Raw genomic sequence first — 21006 nt, forward strand, 5'->3', positions numbered from 1 at the left:
TTATATATATATATATATATACACACACACGACATTAATATATATATATATATATAGGCCTATTATATATTTAGATCGTCCTGATTATGATGTTATCCTTTTATATTTATAATAAAATAAGAAAAGATTTTAATTAATAAATTCTCCTCTTGGTTAACTGAGTTATGGGCCACACTATATAAGCTAAAATCAATTTAATATTTATAGTATCATTTAATTTAAGTTAGGCCTAAATGATACTATAAATATTAAATTATTTTCACCTCATACTACAGGCCCACAACTCAGTTAACCAAGAATATTTTATGATAATAATTACCAAAATGGTTTAAACCACAAGCTAAGATCTCATTTTAGGGACATGTTTTTGTTTTAATTTCGTTAGAAAGACAGTTAACTGACTTTTGAACTATTCTATATTTGTAACCTATAATAAGAAGTAACTACATGCATCAAGCATCTCTACTCCAAGTAATATGTCAATACAGATGACAAGGTGTTATGCTTTAACCATTACTTATCTATACATCAGGTCTATTTATAAATAATGTAGGTATTAACTCCATCAGATTTTTTTTTATTAAAAATAATAATAATAATGATAGACTTAAAAATAAGCAGTTCAAGTAGAATTTCTCAAGATTATTGTCAAGTACATCACTACACATCAGGTAGGATAACTACTTGATGTGATGAAGCAATTGATAATGATCACATTTTAGAAGTGAATCTATATTATTACTTTAAAAAAATAATAACAATAAATTAATAAATAAAACGATGTAATTTTCTTTTATATTTTAAAGTTATGTTTTTAAAAGTTCTTACTTTTTTTTATATATATTTCTAACTGATTTTATACTGAATAAACGAAAATTTATAGAAACCAAAAGTGATTTTTGATATATTTTCAAAGCAAATATTATAAAATTTTAACTAAGATTTCCATATCTGGTCTCGACTTCCATCTATCTAACTTCGTTCTCGAGATTAAGGAAGAATAGACAAACAGCCAGACGGACGACAGCTGGAATTTATAGATCTACAATTTTTTTCAACTCAACTAAAAATTATAAATAAATAAACATGTATACAATCAAACCTCTGAACAAAGGCCATTGACGAGAACATTTAAAAAATGGATGTTGTTTGCAGATTATTTTATATGCATTTTTGTTAAATCTTCCTGAAAAAAATGGCAGCAGTTTAGAGGTGGCCGTTATTGGAGGTTTAGGCCTATATAATTTATATTTAGATACTCATAGAAGGTTTAAAATCGTTTTAGAGAATTTGTATTTAAAGCTAAAAGCTCCAAGAGGTTTTTTTATATTGATTTTTTACTTTAAAAATATTAAAAACTTCAATATAAATATAACGAAATAAATAACAAAACTAAAATATCAATTTATAGTATGAATATTTCTTTATAGTTTTAATGTTTCAGCATAATTGCTTATTTAGTTTAATTTTACAGAAAAACATTAATTATATTAACTGAAATTTAATTAATATTTAATTACTAAAAATTGTTTAAACAATATTAAACTAATATTTTGCAAATACCTACTCAATTTAATAGAATAGAATAATAAGCCGAATATACAGTATCGTTTCGTTGAATAAATTTAAATTGAATAATTATAAACGATATATTAATTCAAAAATATAATCATTACTACTGTAGATCGTTAATCCGGCACCGCTCTAGTCGCGTAGCTGCCGGATTAGTGGACATTTTTGTAACATGGCATCTGGACATGACTGTACTGTACATTTGACCCGACACAAACAAGTTCTTGTAGCAAAATGAGTTATTCTTCTGTAATGTATATCTCCAGATAGACATACAGCAACGTACGCTTCTCATTCTTCCACAATTTTCCGCTAGGGGTCTTTAGCGCGCCACTATCACAAATTACTATTGACAGAATACTAGCAAACCGAGTTATTATCGGACAATTCCGGATTATCGAGTACCGGGTTAACGGATATTCTGGATCAAGAAACTTCTACTTGTAATTAATTTTCAATAATTAATTTAAATTATTGAAACGAAGAACAAGATTAAATGAAGAGAAAATGTATTTAAAAAAAATAAATAAATCAAATTTATTCCTGTTTAAACTGAATAACAGCGTAATGTAAACGATAGCCCTTTATGTTTTATTTTATATATAATATAATAAGTGTAGAATAATATTGATTTCTATAATATTTTATTTTCCTTCACAATAAGTAGATTTTATTACAAGATTTACTTTATAAACGTTGTAAGAATGTATAAATATTGAATATTTTAAATTTTACAGAACAATAAGTTACGAAAATTGCTTATTGATACAAGAAATTTTCAAAAGGAGGAAATAATATAAATTTTTTTTAACTGTCTTAAACACACTTATCTTATTTTATATCTGTATAAAAATGTTTCTAGTTGTGTAAATGTCAATAATCCCATTAAATGATAAAAAAAACGGATGATAAAACAATAGAAAATAACTCAAATAATATCAATGTTTTCGTATTATATGTATAAATCCAGTTTAAATGTCATAAAAATACTTTTTAAAAGAAGAATTTCACTAATTAAACTTGATTTTATATGTCAAGACTTCAAAAATTATCGGTTAATTTTTCTGTATCAACTGTCAATTTGAATTTAAATACTTAAATAAATAATTTAATGTACATATTTTGTTCATTTTAATTAATTATATTGAATAAATTTCTATTTATTTTAAAGATAAACATTTCTTATTCATCTAATACGTTAACAATTGCGAAATTTAATTTATAAATATTAATATTATTATATACGAGAGACAAATTGAATAAATTAGAAAGGCTTCGAAGATACTCTTAGGATCATAACCAGAATAGCAAAATAAATAAATATATTTACAAATATTATGTTTTTTAAGCTTAGCCTTCGAGTTTATATCATTGCATATCGTTAAACTGAAAAAATATATATTTTGGAGTGAAGTTATATTTTATAAATAAACCCATTTTAAAAATGTAGATAAATTAATCAAGATTTTCTAGTATAATTTTTTTTAAAAAACATTAATTTACGGTTTACTTATGAGAGATTTAATCTATAATTATCGAGAAATTACAAAGTTAAGATTTTTAATTTTAAATTACATCTTAACAGGATTACAAATTTAAAATGTAATTCAATACTACTGTTTGATATTTACCGAGCAAATCATTTAGTGTTTGCTAAGAAACCTATCTTACACTTCATTTTATAATCACTGTTCGCTTCTATATCATTTTCACAATTATTTTCAAATGTAACCCAGATAATAATGCTAACAAAACAGCATTGTAAACAAATAGTACAATTCAACAGTGCCAAACAATTTAATGAAAATAATGAAAGTTCTTGTTAGTCTACGAGACAAATTTCTATACAGATATCTGATAGTTTGTAAGAAAGACACCGTCCATTAATTGAGCTTACAGTTTTTGAGCCACTTTTGTCCTTCTCCTCTCTGTTGTTCACAACGAATTGATTTTGGCAAACTCCCTTCTCTTTAATTACCTGTACAATAGTGACATTGAAATTCTGCAAATATTTTCTGATAATTTATACATGTAGGCTTATAAGAACAAATTCATATGCCATTAATACCACTAAAAATGTCTACATAAACAATGCCTCGAGACCCTCCTCCCTTCGGATACAATGATGTACATTTTACAGCCCCATTCATTAATTTACGTGTGTAATTTAAGGCTCTCTCCCTCAAATTGTACAGATAATTAATGGACAATCTCTTAAGCAAAGACTATCAAGCAGGGTTAGTGTGTTAAGTTTAAAAATCGAATCGTAACGCAGTTACGATTCGATTTTTAATGAAATTCCTTCTGTTTTGAACTACATTGATAATGAATAATCTTCTGATACAGTTTTTTTTTATAGAAACCGTCGTTAATCAATTCATTTTATTTCCCATTATTTAAGTAACATAAATTGAGATTATGTTCCTGAAAATAAGGTTTTAACTATATAATAGCACATTTATATATGTGTATATATATATAAAATTACAATATATAGGGGAGACCGGGGCAAGATCGGCATGTTAAGCTTTACTTAAATTTTGTGTAATAAATACTGCTGTAAACTGAAAAAAAAGCTTTGCATATTGTCTATTGGAATGTTTTCTTACTATAGAACTAGTTAAAATCAATTTGGAAATAAAAATAATTAAAATAATTACAACTTTACAAGAAGAGAGAAATTGACGAAGTTGCCCCGGGTATAGGGGCAAGATCGGCAACTTCTCTCTTTTTGTAAAGTTGTAATTATTTTAATTATTTTTATTAAAGTTGCCCCTGGTATAGGGGCAACAGTAATGGGGCAAGATAGGCACGTATATAAAATTATGTTATTAACAATGTATAAGTTGGAATTCACTATTAAAACAAAGAAATACAAATCCAACACCCATTTAATATTATTACAACGAAATGCAAGTTCAAAGACATATATACATGAATAACAAATGCAAACATGTTTTCATTTATCATCTGTTTGATTTTTATCCTTTGCTTCTAATGTGGCTTTATGTTGCCGATCTTACCCCGCTAGTCATGATTTCGAAACATTAAGTACAACCCTGAGAACAGAATGCCAAGCCACGATCTGGCCACGTGAATAAGTTGAAGTTACATCCTTCTAACAGGAAAAGTAACTTTCGTTATCATGGAATTATAACAAAACCTGCCAATTCAATATAAATGGAAAAAAAATATTATATGGAATTGAACGAAAATGAAAATTTGCTTGATAATTCAACTACGCTTGTTGGAGAACAATAAAAACACTACACTCAACAAGCCACCAATAAAACTCAACTGCCTAACCTATAACCAAAGTCTCCTTTTAATTTGTTTTTAAAAAAAAGCGCTTGACAAACTTGCCCCGTATGCCGAAGTTGCCCCGGTCTCCCATATATATATATATATTGTAATTTAATTCCCGAAAGATTATTAAATTAAAAGCCAACTACAAGAATTTGGAATAAATCTTAAAATTGTTCATTTCTAACAATTGATAAAATTAGATAAGTATATATAATGTTTATCACAATTAAACAGAACATATATAATTATATATTAGCGTAATAATGTTAGCATATAGTTATGTTAAAACATAATTAACATCTAAATATATAGAAGTGTATTAGCAGAAATTAGACAACTTCTCCATTTAAGAGAAGTGATTCTAGTCCTTTATATTGAGTATGACTTGTCTACTTAGGCCTTCTCTTTAACTAGGACTTGTTATATCAAAGGGAGTGAACCTACATAAATTACAATAAAGATTTTTAGTAAGAGTTTGTCTAGGTTCTAGGTTACTCCCTTTGATATCCTATAACAAGTCCTAGTTAAAAAGAAGGTTCATGTAGACAAGTCATACTCAACTTCTCCTTTATTTCAGATAATAAATGATGGAAAACATATTCTGATTTTATGTACTATACATCATATCACATAAAATCTAAAAATATTTATTAAAATTTCATTAAAATTGATTCAAAGTTCCGTAATTTATTACATTATAAAAAGTTTGGAGTGTATATGTCAGATAATAATAAAGTTACTGTAGAAATTGTAAATTCATTACGAGCATAAAGTCGATCAAGAAGACTTTCCTTGTTTCCTAACTGATAGAGACCTGATGGATTAATGCTCATAACAGCTAAAACATTTCTGGCAGCTGCACGCCCCCTATCAACATTAGGCACCCTAACTAAAAGAATCGAACCAATTTCAACTGCAGAAAATTACCCTAAATTGAGAAAACTCTCTGAGCTCGAGCTCAAGCTCGAATAAAAAAGTAAGACGAATGATTCTATGATGCAGATCTCTGCACTATTATTGTGAAATAATAATCAGAACAATTCTTACTGTTTTTGAAAATTTTAATAACTAAAATGTCTTAGGATTTTTAGGCTATATCAGAGATATTAATTTACATCTGATATGGAGAGTGCCAATGGCTCAATGGCATGACGGTTGAGAAAAGCGAAATCCTACTCGGGTGTAATATACAGTAATACCTCGGTTTTCGTCGGTTTCGGATTTCGCCGATTGTTTTCGGACGGATTATCGACAAAAACCGAAGTATCACTGTACAGTGTACACCCATGTACCTAGCATCAATCTGCATTATTTCTTTGCTTCTGTTGTCCTATCCTAAAATCCTCCAGTTATAAGGAAAAACAGAATGGTTTTAGGCTAAAACTTTTTCCAGCGAAACTTGTGGAGCGATGAGTAATAGCATCAGAACACAGGGTAGTTTCACCCTAGATTTACCCTAAAATATAAGACTACCCGAAACATTACTCTGAGAGGTTGAAATTTCTCCAGAAAAGGATAATTACCCTAGAAACGGCAGCACTGGTCAAGAATGAACACAATACAAACTCCGCAAATGTTTGCAATGCGCCTGTTGACAAGTTACAACCTATCATTCGTATCGTGGTTGCATCAGCTAACATTCAGAACGCGTTATGGCTTTTCTTAATTACCACAACGCGTAGTGGTCAAATATCATGACAGCCACGACGCGAATTTGGCTTTGTGATCGTTTTGAGTTAGCCACAACATGTTGTGGTCGTTTTTTTCGCTCAATGAGCGATTTTGGTCTTTGAGCTTAACATATCCAATAAAAAAAATTCTTACTTTGCAGTAAAATATACATTTTCAATTTAAAAAAAAACGATAATTTGAGTTGACAAGTACATTATAATTATATATTATATTAATTATATAATTATGTAATATAATAAAGCATACAAGGCCTCACTCATTCACTGACTATAGAGGCAGACGCCTTAAATGTTACAGCCAAAAGAAGACACGTAGTACGTTGCCCGAAGTGTTCAAAATTAAAAAAGGATATCAAATATTTTGAGTAATGAGGTGTCAAATTTGAATCCTTCGTGACTACGGATAGGTTTAACGGTGACGTCAAATATTAATGTATCTGAATGTATGGATGAAAACAAATCAACTTGTTAATACAAAATAATATACTAGCGGTGAGAATATTTTCTTGAAAAAAATACCAAGAACTTGTGCAGTGAATTGCCATAATCATATCGTGAACAATAAAAAAATCCAGCAACGAGTAGTGTAACTTTCCCGGCTGTTATGAGATTTTATTTAGAAAATAACTTATATTTTTAATCACAATACAGTATAATAAATAAAATTGTGTATAACGCCATCTGTTATGAGATTTTGTTATGAAAACTTTGTATATTTTTAATTATTATCGAATAGCAAAAAGCTTAATTTTTTGAGGGTACTGATCAGTTTCATAAGACATTGTAAATGCTAATAATATATAACATCTTTATTATGTCCGATCCCACTCGAGATATGACAAATGACTCCCTCTATCTCCCGACCCCTTCGACCTTTCATCACCAAAATTTAATAGCATCAATGTCCCTTATACACAAGATTTCGTGTCAAATTTTATTTCCTAATCTTCACCTCATCCTGATATAATAAACGAAATAGACGCCAACACACACCTCCGCACACACATACGGAATTCTTTTTGACTTTTTGGATTCAGGAGGTCTCAAATCTTAATGTTGTGAAAAAAGTAATGATGACTTAAAGTGGTTGCCCATAAAATATACGTATTTATGTAAAGAACATTAATTTCAAGTAATTTAAATTATATTAATAATAATTATTATAGTAAATATTTGTAAAGATAACAATTAAGGATTTTCTTCCACATTAATCTCTGACATTTGATATGAATTAATGTGGAAATAAATCCTTCCTGAAGAATCTAGATCCTATTATATGTATTTATTTCCTTATTACTAAAATCGTCTCTGTTTATCCTAAAAATCATTGATAAGATATTTGAGTCAAAGCCTGAATATGCGATCAAATTTGAAGTTTGATCAAATATCATCTGTCTATATTGGAAGATGCGTATTATTATTAATCTGTTTTTCTATTGTTCGTGTTATTATTAATTGGATGAGGCGTATTATTTTTATTTTAAATAATAAGAAAAAATAAAATACATTACGAAAGGATGCGCTGAGCCATCGAAGACGATCAGACACGTAATCTCTACTATACAGTATTATATAATTCAAATCGTACATTAACATAAATTATTCAATATATTATATACAGTATGAATATTAGTTTAGCCATTGAAATTTCTTAAACTTGACATTTTAATTTACTTACCATTATAACATGTATAACAATATCAATTTCATTATGATTATATTCTATGATAAACAGAATTATTATAAAGATAATATAATATAACAAGAATACTTTATTCATTAATATAAAATACATAAAACACGAATTAAAGAGAAGGATAAAATTAGCAATTTCTGTGAACTGTCATTTTGTCAAGAATAAAAGATAATCTTGTTTTTATTGTAAAAAAAATTGATGAAAATTATATAAAATTTGATGTAATTTTCTTAAAAGTAAACAAGAACTAGTGGAAAAGTGATGCACGTTTCTGTGCTTATCATCCTTCTTTTAATTATATTTTCCATATCTGATGTTCCCTTTCTTTGTTTTTTCTTGAAGTAGATTACAGAAAGAATGCTTTCTTTTCTTTACAAAAAGTTAGACAAAGTCATAAAAGAAAGAAAAAAACATGCAGGTGAGTTAGCACTTTTGATCTACAATAAGTACAGTACATTAGTCAGTATATACTTGTAATGCTTACTCATCAGTATATACTGATGAGTAAACATTGACATTGATAACATTGAAACAAAGAGAAGAAAACATGACACTGAAACAATAAAATTTAATTTTCAAAATAGTAAATATAATAAATTAAAATCTTAGCAGAATTCAATTTATTACATTTACAACCATAGCAAAATTTTTAATAATACGATTCACTAAATTAGAAAATTATCATTATTTAATTAGAATTTATTAGATTTAAAATAATGAATTGTTTACAATTTTATAAATGATTTTCTTCTCTAGTAATCGCGTAAATGATGTTTCTACGCACGGTTAATCACTAAAATCGTGGGAAAATCGCTTCGATTTAAATAGTAACATTGACTATTATAAATAATATGAATTTAAATAAATATATAACGAATAAAAAAGATACTAATACGCCATTAATTCGTCTTCAAATTCATTTTTAGATAGTGCAAACTCCACTTTTTTATAATCCAGTTAAGCAATTTCTTGATAAAAAGTCAATAAAACAATAATTTAAACGTTTATAAAAGTCAGAAGAAGATTTTCTACTTTTCTTTCTTATTTTACAGTAAAAATAAAGAAAATAAGTACAGGAAACTTTCGAGATAAGATAATATAATGCACTATTTTTTAAAATTTAATTTGATAATTTATATATATTTTTTATCATATAAATATCCATCAGTTAAAATAAACTGTAGAAAGTTGCCTTTCGATACGAAACTTCAAATTATTGTTTCTTCAGTTTTTAATAAGAAGAATTTAATAAACAAATCTATTGATAAATCTCGAAGCTTAGTAGAATTAATATGGAAAACTATAATTTATAGAACAGAGCGTGAGAATAATGACCCGTGCTGGTTGCTGACCTGCAGATAGATAAAACATTAAAGAAAGAAAGAAACTTGCTTAACCTGTCAAGTTTTCGAAGATAAATGTTCTTTGTTAAAAATTTGGAAGTATATTGGCCAGCAGATTTATATACTATAAAGTTGAGAAAATGAATTTAATAGATAGTTTTTATATGATCGTTTGAATGAAAAATATGAAGCATAAATGGATACAAATGACTAGAAAAGCATTCAGATTCTAGAGATATAAGAATATGAAAAGAATAATAGAAGATACGGATTTTTTTCATTTTTTACAATATTATCAGGAGATAAGCTTGAAAAGATTGAAAGATCAGAAGATTAAAATAATAATAATATAAAAATTAGATAATAGTTTGAATGGCCTGCTTAATTGAGTGTCCATATCAATATTATCTAACGTTATGCATAATGATGTGGACATTTCTTCGTGAAACAGTACTTTTTGTATATTCGATCTAATAATTTGTAATATATTTGATCTATATCGTTTGATCTATATCGTCATTTGAAGAGTAACCTTTAAAAATCTATTGTAAGAAGAGGTTATATTTGGTGGCCTCTTTGTTTTTACAATATCCTGCCTTAGAAAGGATAATTTTGATATTTTTAAACTAAAAAATAAATCAAAATCATGTACAGAGATGCTTAAATCCTCTGATATTACTATAGTATTTTCCTAGCAATTTTGCTGTGAACGAAACAATTCGCTTCTGTATTTGATCTTGTAATGCTACACTTTGTAAGATGATGAATAGCATATGATATTATCTCTATAGCCAACATTCAAAACAAATAACAAAATTACAAAAGTGAAACATTACTCGCTTAATGATATAATTGCTATAGACTTAGATTCAGTATGACCAATTGAAGACTTCTCGAAAATGAGAATTATCCAAAGAGGATAATGACCTATTTTAAAATTTCTATTTACAGTGCTATAAAGTAATAAAAAATGTATAAAATTATTTATTAATTCTGTATAATAATCTTTAATTTGACATATTAAAGAAACTTTGAAAATATTTTTGATTTTTCCTGTTAATTACTAACAATTTATTACAAAAAATTGAATTTCTCTGGTTATAGAATGTAACATATTTGTCATATGTACTGTATTTTTTATATTAAGTAGGAATAATTATTTATAAATAATTCATACTAGTGTCTTTTATTTAATTATATTATTTATTTTAACATTAATAACAATTATATATATAAATAAATAAATAAATAAATATATATATATCGATCTGTGTTAAGTCTCTTAGAGCCAATCTTCAATTATCTCTCGTCATATGTATGAAAGCAAAAATGTACAACTAAAGAATACACTCTTAAATACCACAAAGTTAAAAAGTTTTATTTATAAATAAATATTTTCTTTAACTTTTTAATAATTATATATTATATAAAAAGAATGTTTCGAGAGAGAGAGAGAAGAGGAAGAGGAGGAGAAGGGAGAGAGATGTTTGCTTCATTAAGTTATCAGCATAGATCCAATTTTTCTTTTAATTTAAGGAATTCGCTTCATTATATTTTATTAGAAATTTCTTTAAGATCTGTAGTAATTTTTGTAAAGATAAATCGATGAAAATTATTTTAAAATTTTATGAAAATTAGAATTAAACTTATAATATTAGATATAGCATTAAAAATTATTTTTCATACAAAAAAATAAACATGTTTGTTATATGATTAGAAAATTGATATAATTTTATTATTAAGGAGTCAATAATACTTCGATTTTGGTAAATTTATTTTTTATAAGACGAAGCTATGACATTAAATAATTTACTCACTTGTGTTAATCTTCAACAGGCACATTCATTAAATATATGTACTTAGCAATGTCGAGTATTTTGAGAATGTCTTAATAGATTTTTAACATCACTAATCACTACTCTCTCCTCTTTTTTTTTTTACATTAAAGAGTTCGTAGTCCTTTAATCAATAATAGTCTCAACTCGATTTTCTATGATACTTGTTTAGTAAGATACAAGTGATTTAATACTAAGAATTTGCTCTTAAATATCATTAAAATACTTATATTTCCGTAAAAATAGCAACAAAGATGATTTCAGACAAGTTTCTCTACAAATGTCACTTATTTTCAGGCTAAAAACAGTGTAAAATCAAGAATATAAGAGCTTAATTAATTAATCAAGAGTAAAAAGCCTTATAAAAACGAATTAGTGCTTATAGATTTATAATTAAAAAACAATTATACTTTTTATAAATATAACAATATTTTGTTAATTATTATAATTATTTTTCTATACAATTCTATAGGTTTTAATAGCGATATCATTTTAAAATTTTGTATATTGAATTGGAGATAATTATGTTTGAGAATTAACTTAGTTCCAGAAATTGTTAGTATTAATATTATAGTAGCAATATTAATTATTTGTTTAACTGCTTAATCATTAATTCTCTGTTTATAATTTATTATCACTTACATAAACTCTATCTAAAACTCTAATATAGAATTTAGAATTTTTAAAAACTTAATAGATCTTTAAAAAATTGGATTAAATGTATGAAAAAATAAGTAAAATCTTTTTCACATTTTAAAAAATTCTTGAAAAATATTTTATTTTTATATTAAATTTATTTTATGTTCTAACTAGATAAAAAAATCATATTACTCAGTAAAAATGTTTTTTAAGTTGAATCAATTTTTGCAAGCTCTATTTTTGTATAATTTATAAATAAGAAAACATTTTAAATTATGGTAAAATTTATTTTATTTTTATTTGCTAAGCTGTATATTTTACTATTTCAAATTGTTATACAAATGTACTTTTAATAAATTAATATAAAATAGTATAATATGCAAACTTACCATACTATATTTTACCATTTTTTTACCATCTTATAAGCCACCTTGTACTGTTTTATACCTTTTTATACAGTCTGATACCATCTTATACCCCAATTTAGAAAAATTATTAAAAGCGTAATAATAAAATCACTTGAAATATATAAATATTAACCATTTTAATAACAAAAATTTTTATTATTTTTATTTAAAAAAAGCCTATATTTTATATTGTATCATGATAAATTCTGCTTTAAAAAGACGCAACGTAAAGTCTCTAGTACTAATAATAACCACTGATAAATTTTATTTTAGTAATTTTAATTATTTGTTGTGCAATTAAACTTAATTATATAAAATCGATTTAATAATTAAAGCACCAAAGCCGATTTTAATTGTATATATATAACAAAGAAATAAATATAGTACCAATTTAACACGAGATTTATAAGAAAAATTTGTGTATTTTTATATCCCTATTTTGTCATTTCTTTCTGTTGTGTTTATTGTCAATTAAATTCTCGTAATATATCGCTTATCACCTTGTAATTCTTATTAATCATTCATTCTTATCATCAAATGCCATTGTGAAGTCGAAGAGTAGTCTGAGCGAGTGCACGTTTAGGCTCCTCTTATCATTTTAATTAAATTATTATAAATGATAAATTATAAATGGGATAAACTTTTATTCATTTCTTTTCTAGGAATTATATATTATACATTTATATCTCCGAGGAAAGTACGAACAAGAGCAGAAGAGCCATTGAAATGGCCTTTGATGATGTTATTAGTGATGATGCTATCGAGGGAGACAAGATGGCATATAAATGTCAAGAATTTCTGACTGCAAAACTAAATACTCGGCGTTAAAAGCTGTATAAACACTGTAGACAGATAATGGATAATTAATAATATGAGAAGATCAAAATAGTTATATCTCATTGATCTTCGTGATCAATAGGAATATTATGCCTTGGTGTAGAGTACTGTTATATAAAGTACAAAAGATTCGAATTTCTGTAGTTAGCTAGTTAACGTATCGATCAATATTAAACATCTTAACGTAAATATTTTATAAATTTAATTAATTTTTAATGATAATTTATATATTTTTCTTCGTTTTTAAGTGATGAACAACGTACCGAAGTGATCGATAACTGCTGTAAAAAGGCGATAATATGACATATTCCATTATATTATTCAGTTAATTTTTATGTTTTTTAATTCATTAAATAATTATGAATAAATAATTAGTATTTTATATTATTTTATACTAATATACTTTAATACAGAATATATTCTGTATCAGTGTTCTTGCAATAAGATACAGACTAATTTGTTAATTACTATCTGTTATTTAACTTGAGAGAAAATTATTGAATTGAATAATTATGAAATTAAGGAAATATATTCAAAGTAGAGTATTAGATATGTATGAAATCACACGGGATGTTTGATTTCGTTACTTTGATTTAAATATTACATCACTGGGGAAATACGGTTATATATGTTTCAATTAAACAGTTGAATAAACAATTCGAAACTTTGGATTCTTTAAAATGACTAAAATTTAATTTAAGAAAGTAATATTTTATACCTTCAACCTTCTCCGAAATTNAATCGGTTATATAAACATCATTTTCAGATTTAAGTCGTGGGCTTTTCGTGTTTTGAACTTAAGTTTTGAATAAATTGTAAACCGATTAATCCTTAAAAGAGATTAAATTTATAAAATAAAGTAAAAAATGCTCGTATTTTTTAAATTTTTACTAAAAATAATAATAAATTTTGATATAGAAACGAAAATTAAAATGTTAACCTTAGCAGTTTCCACTTTTTAAATGAATATAATTATTGCTTATTTAATCATTCTTTCCGTTAAAAAACGAATAAATACTAAAATATTCGAATCTATTTTTAACAAAATTTTGTTTTTAATGAAATGCATTATTTATATTTTGAGTTCATAGACCCTTAATTGTAGTGGAAAGCTTACACATCAGTTAGCGAGTGAAGATTAATGTACCACATCTTGTCATTTTTCTAACCTTCCCAATCGAAGGAAAGGAATATGAGGTTAAATTAAGTTAATATAATCGGTAAAAGAATAAAATTTAATTATGGATAAGTGTTTATTTGTCACTAAATATATCAAATCGACCCACACTACCGCTTCTCTGTATGTGCTTTTCCCATGATACAGGAGAATCACCCACGTTCGATTGTTGGTATAGCAACATAGAAGAAAAGATTAGTTTCTACAGGCTTTAGATTACAAAATTCCATCTAAGAATTGGGTTGTAAACAATTATCGAGTTTGTACTTAATAATGGATAAATAAACTTTATAGTGTACTCAATTATATACAAGGTTAGAATGCCTATTGTTGAGCGAAGTCACTTCTTTCTCTTTATTTTATTTTGCTTTTTCTACTTATTGAGATCGTTATAAAAATTTATGCTGAAGAATTCATTCGAAATTCCGATAATTTAGGTAATTATCAGGCAAAAGCACCATTAAGAAAATTGCTGTAGAGTTTCCAAGAATTGCTAGACCCAATAAACATAAAACAAAGCTTCTTTATCGAGTTATTAGTTTATTTTTCTGCATTTATTAATTATATTTCTTGATATAAAAATCTATTAAAAAAATATTAGAATTTATCGAGAAATTTATTTGGAGGGCGAGACAAGTTATATAGATTTCATTGAGTTATTTAAGATTTATAGGTCATTAGCGATGCATCAGATTCTTGGAAAAGTTCAAAAATATGTTATAATAAATGCGAGAAACATTCCCCTCCCCAGAAAAACGTCAAACATATTTTAAGCAATTCTATAAAAAGAAAGTTATAAGTCACGTATGTCAACTGGACGTGTTATAGGTTGATAATATTAAACTGAAATTCTATAGTTAACATTTGTATTAAGTAAATTTCTCTATTTTAATGAAAGAAAATACTATATTAAAGCAAAAATTTAATGTTTTTTTCGATAAAATAATGCTGAAAACATGAATTTCTTTATTTAATATTCTCATAGAGTTAATAATTTACTCGTGCTAAATTTTTAAAACATTTTTTTTCTTTTTAGAAAAAATAAATTACGACTAAATTTGTGTGTTAAAATTACTTTTTAAATATAAAAATTAAGTCATTAAAACACACATTAATATCGATATTTAATTTATCGGAACATCATTAAACCTTAACGCTAAATCGAATTATTGAAAATGAATTGTCGATATTCAAGATTGTTTTTATTATTATTATTTAATGAAAGCGCAATAAAGAAGAAAAATTGTAAAAAAATTTACATAAATTTTTATAGAAAATAATAACACATTTATTTATTTATTTATTAAACCATGCATTAACCGAGAGTTACTAACGCTAAATCGGGTTTTTAACATTCTATAAACGTTTTAACGCGTGAAAAATATATTATAAACTTCTACAAAAGTGTAACAAACGTTCACGGAATGAAAATAAATTCCCATTTATAAGAAAACTATAAAAGATGACAAAATCAAAATATTTCATTCGTCATCNCGTGCTAAATTTTTAAAACATTTTTTTTCTTTTTAGAAAAAATAAATTACGACTAAATTTGTGTGTTAAAATTACTTTTTAAATATAAAAATTAAGTCATTAAAACACACATTAATATCGATATTTAATTTATCGGAACATCATTAAACCTTAACGCTAAATCGAATTATTGAAAATGAATTGTCGATATTCAAGATTGTTTTTATTATTATTATTTAATGAAAGCGCAATAAAGAAGAAAAATTGTAAAAAAATTTACATAAATTTTTATAGAAAATAATAACACATTTATTTATTTATTTATTAAACCATGCATTAACCGAGAGTTACTAACGCTAAATCGGGTTTTTAACATTCTATAAACGTTTTAACGCGTGAAAAATATATTATAAACTTCTACAAAAGTGTAACAAACGTTCACGGAATGAAAATAAATTCCCATTTATAAGAAAACTATAAAAGATGACAAAATCAAAATATTTCATTCGTCATCCATCAGAAAAATTTAATTTTAGAATAAAGACTTATGCTTAGATTTAAATTAAATACTTTCCCTTTAACTGAATTATAATATGAATATCCACATAACAATAAAAATGCAGAAGAAGAAGAAAAATTACATACCTTTGTCTTCTAAAAGTTTAATTTTAAAATCGATGTAATTTTCCGAATCATTGTGCGTGGTACCCCCCGTTCCAGACAATCTTACAATTCCTTCTCCCACAACATGGAAATATAATACTATAAGAGGAAAAAATTACCGTAACTCATGTATATTATTATATACTACTATTATTATTATCATCAATGTAACATTTTAAATCAACTCAAAACATGTGCCTTCACTTTTCTAATGACGTTAACAAGAGAATGTTAAGGTTACATTCATTAGAAAAATTTAATATATATAGCCCTATATATATTTGAAGAAAATTAAACATGACATTTTTCAATATTCCGACGTTGAAATCTGGATTAAAAAATTGAAAAAAGTATTATTATTATTATTATTATTATTATTATTATTATTATTATTATTGAGGAGATGAGGTCTCTTGGTATGAGAATAGTCTAATTTTAAGAAGTTTTGTGAACAGACAAACGTACGGGTAAACTGTAAATGATTTTTAAGCAGTCATTCAACAGGTGGACAGAAAGAGAAAGTGAATACAAAAGCTGTTTTCTTAAATCGATGCGAGTGATAACTGTTCTTTATAAAATTGCAAAACTTTCCCTTCGTATACATTACTTTAAAAAAAATTTTTATAAAAGATATTAATTAGAAAAGTACGTGTAGAAAGGAAATTACTACATAACGGGATTTATTAAAAGCAATACTGTATTAAACAATCCTCATTATCTCTTATTAATGACAGTTGTTCCAATAATTGTCTCGAAAGATCCTATTATTAAGTCGTCACGAGTGAGCAAAAATCCTACACGACACTTCTTCAATTAGGCAATGTTCATTGTCAAGGAGGAAGAGGGGGAAAAAAAGTGAAATTTAAAATATAAAAATAGAATTTTTACCTGTTACAGCCGTGTCGTTATCCAATTCTACAAAAACTCTTCCAGAAACAAAAGATCCGGGATGATACAACAAGGTCTCATTATCTAACAATATGAGGAACTTTCTTAATTTTCGAGCCTCCCGTTTCATTGTTAAGCAAAATTGTGGCCTAGATTAAGGCAGGCCTTCAATGAACATCTGACATCCGGGACATTTGCAGAAGGTAAGCAGGATAAACGTGGGATCCCACCCTTGCTGACTTCTCCTGTCACGTACTTGACCGTCAACCTCCACAAATAACTGAAAGTGTATTGACCTTCTAGAATTGTTACAAAGCTGGATTATATAATTTACAATAATATTTCGCTACATAAAACGAAATAATTACGACCTTTTGTGATTTTAAGTGCAATTTATTTTACCTTTTCCGAACATAATATAACAATTTCATAGCATAATAAGTCTCTTTTTTATTTTTAATACTAGACCAATGCTATTTTTTTCCAGCTAAAAGTTAATTCTGTTAGATATTTTGAACAGACAATTTCATTAAAAAAAATAATAATATGTCTTTTTAAATATTTGAATAATTCTCACTAAAATTATACTTAAATCCGAATAAATTTTATTATTTTTATTACTTTTTTAAACATAAAGGAAATTTTACTTTGTTGACATTATAGAATTTTAGCTGTATTTACGTTTAAATATTTCTCTAGTTTTTTTTTTATGTGAATCATTAATCCGAATACTTTAAGATGAAGAGTCTTGTATAATTAAAAATACTAATTTTTTTTTTAAATATAAAATTTAATTAGGAAACGGAAATTCTTTGAGCATTCTGAATGGAAAATTTTTAAAAAAATTTTTATACGCTGTTTTCTTTCATTATTTCATTAATATTAAAAAAATGTTAGCTTATTTTTATTATTATTTATTTATTTAAATAATCTAATAAATATTATAATTAGCATTACTTACATTTTACTTATATAAAAACAGTTTGACAATATAATAAAATTTTTTTTCTGGATATTTTGAATAATAATCTTAAATACAAATTCTTTTTACATAACTTTTCTATTATATTTTTAACAATTAAAAATATAAATCTATTTCATAATATTATGGATAAAACGCTCTATTTCACAGTAATAAACAATGAATTTTATGAAAAAAAATAGTTAATTTCAGTTATAGAACATTTAAATTTTCAAGAATTTAGCTGGAATTTTTTTAGCGTGAAAACTCAATAGAACAATGAAACAAAACAGGAAAATTATAAAAGAAATTTGAGATTTTCATAAATCGTGATCTCACTTCATTATTGCTCTACATATATCAAATTTTATACACGAAATACTTTTTAAAAAATCTAATAAATTTGATAAATATATAAAATTAAAGAGTACATACATATATTTTTTTATTATATACAAATGTATACGTATATTATATGTGTATATATTTATATAAACACGTACACATACTATATAATAAAAACAAAATTAAACTTTTCTTTCTGAAATATATTTTACACGCATATAAGTCTTTTTAGATTCATCTACAAGAAATTTTTATGCACAAACCTTGATAGACTACTGTACACACATACGTATGTATACAGATATATAACAGATATATATATAAATGCAAGGTATGCAAATGATGTATATAGGTTCTTCTATAAAAAGTTACATTACTTTTGAAAAATACTGCATGTCATTTTATTATTAAAAAATAAATTTGACGTTTGGAGGTTGAGGAGAAGGAGGAAAATAGAAATCACGCAAGTGAAAGTTAAAAATCAGACAAGTCAATGCTATAAATGTAACACATAACTACTTTCTAAATACGGTAGAAGTTACATCACCGTGTTACCATATATAGCAAGACTGTCGTTCACGCTCGTTTGACGTAATTATTTGGCCATGCTTTCAAGGTTGGACACGCATTACAGTAACTTGTACGGTTAAAATGGGGCGAAAAATCATTAACAAACAATGCTGTAAGGCTTAGTTACGAAATTAAAAGTAATACTGTAAGCTGGCAATTAACTATCAAGAGATGTATTTCGTTGCTTTGTAATTATTTTTTAAATTTAATTAATGATTTAAACACCGTACACTACATAACCTCACCAACCAACCGGTAGCTCGAGGACACTTTAGAGTTTACGCGTTTTCTGAGTTAAATAAAAATCTATTTTTGTTTATTTAAATAAATAAATAATATTTGCGCATTTATGTACGTGACACGATAAGAAATATCGAGCTAACTTTGTGACAAATTTATAAATTCATCGAATAATATTGTTACTATGACGACCAGAACTTTGAATTTGTAATGCGCCACTTCGGGAGTAATGAAGGAACAGCTTACCATTGACTTTTACAGTATTTATTAATACATAAATTTTTGTCCTTTTGTGCGTAATATTTAATGTCTGAATTTAAATTTATACATTTATTTTATATTTTATAATAATAAATAACGGATTTTTTTAAAAATTCATTAAAGTCTTCCTTGAATTATACTTTTGTATAGTTAACAAGATATATTAAAGGGGAAAAGAATGAAAAATTATTTTCGTAGAAGAAATAAATAATATTCTTTTTCCTGTGTGTTTATTGTATTCACATAAAATAAATTTTTATGTTATTAATCTTCTAAACATAAAGAAAAAAAATCTTATTTATTTACTTGATTTTTATTTATATTTTCCTAAAAATATTTATACAATCTTACGATAAAAACGCTATAATAATAAATATATCCGTCTGTCTGTCAGTCCGTTTTATATGTATGTATATATATATAAATATATTTATTTATTTATTTATAACAGTATAATGGAAACTAAATGGAATCATTTAGCAATGTAATATTTAATCAAAGAATTTTTAGTGCAATTTATTTACTAATATAACTATTAAATAAGTAATAACTTAATAATTTTTCTTGAAATATTGTCGGAGATGGGAACATAAGCGGTAGGAGACTTTAGTTGCTTTATGGATCTGGTATGATGTTTCCTTGTTAAACTAAAAGATGTTTTCTCAACTATATATATACGCTATATATAGGATTTATGAAGATATGTTTTACAAAATAGCCGAATTATTCTACAATATATTTATATTATAATTTACTCTATCTAGAAAGCGAGTTTTATACTCAAGGTTATTTTCCAGATGATCAGAATAGAACTTGAATAAAATAGAATAGTATTTTCTTATAGGGAAAAAAATTGATGGNATCTTAAAACAGTTAAAAGTATTTTGAGTTGTGTCAAATTAATCCATATTTTGATTTAAATATAAAAGTGCATTATTATTATTATAGAAATTTTAATTTATTCTTTTTATTAAAATATAAAATAAATATTGTGAATCTTTTTCGATTTGCTTGTTTTTTGATATTTTTAAAGTTTAAATTTAATTAGAAATAAGCTTTTAAGTAACGAAAATGTATACAAGATAAGTGAGATTTTTAAAAG

The 21006-nt window shown here is 25.5% G+C and overlaps 1 protein-coding gene across 1 annotated transcript in view; it reads right to left on the reverse strand.

Annotated features, from left to right (window-relative positions):
• The window catches only part of LOC111642431 (arrestin domain-containing protein 4-like), a 46086-nt gene extending 28327 nt beyond the window's left edge, over positions 1 to 17759 (reverse strand). Inside the window, exons 1-2 of the mRNA XM_023388787.1 lie at positions 17528 to 17759; positions 16622 to 16738 (exon numbers count right to left, since the gene is read on the reverse strand). Of these exons, the coding sequence (XP_023244555.1) occupies positions 16622 to 16738; positions 17528 to 17657 (247 nt within the window). The 5' untranslated portion in view covers positions 17658 to 17759. The remainder of the gene's footprint in view (positions 1 to 16621; positions 16739 to 17527) is intronic.
• Positions 17760 to 21006: the final 3247 nt, after the last annotated feature.

This window comes from Centruroides sculpturatus, unplaced genomic scaffold (genome assembly GCF_000671375.1).
Source record: "Centruroides sculpturatus isolate CEXI.00-Female unplaced genomic scaffold, Cexi_2.0 scaffold191, whole genome shotgun sequence".
In the NCBI taxonomy this organism is placed as follows: domain Eukaryota; kingdom Metazoa; phylum Arthropoda; class Arachnida; order Scorpiones; family Buthidae; genus Centruroides; species Centruroides sculpturatus.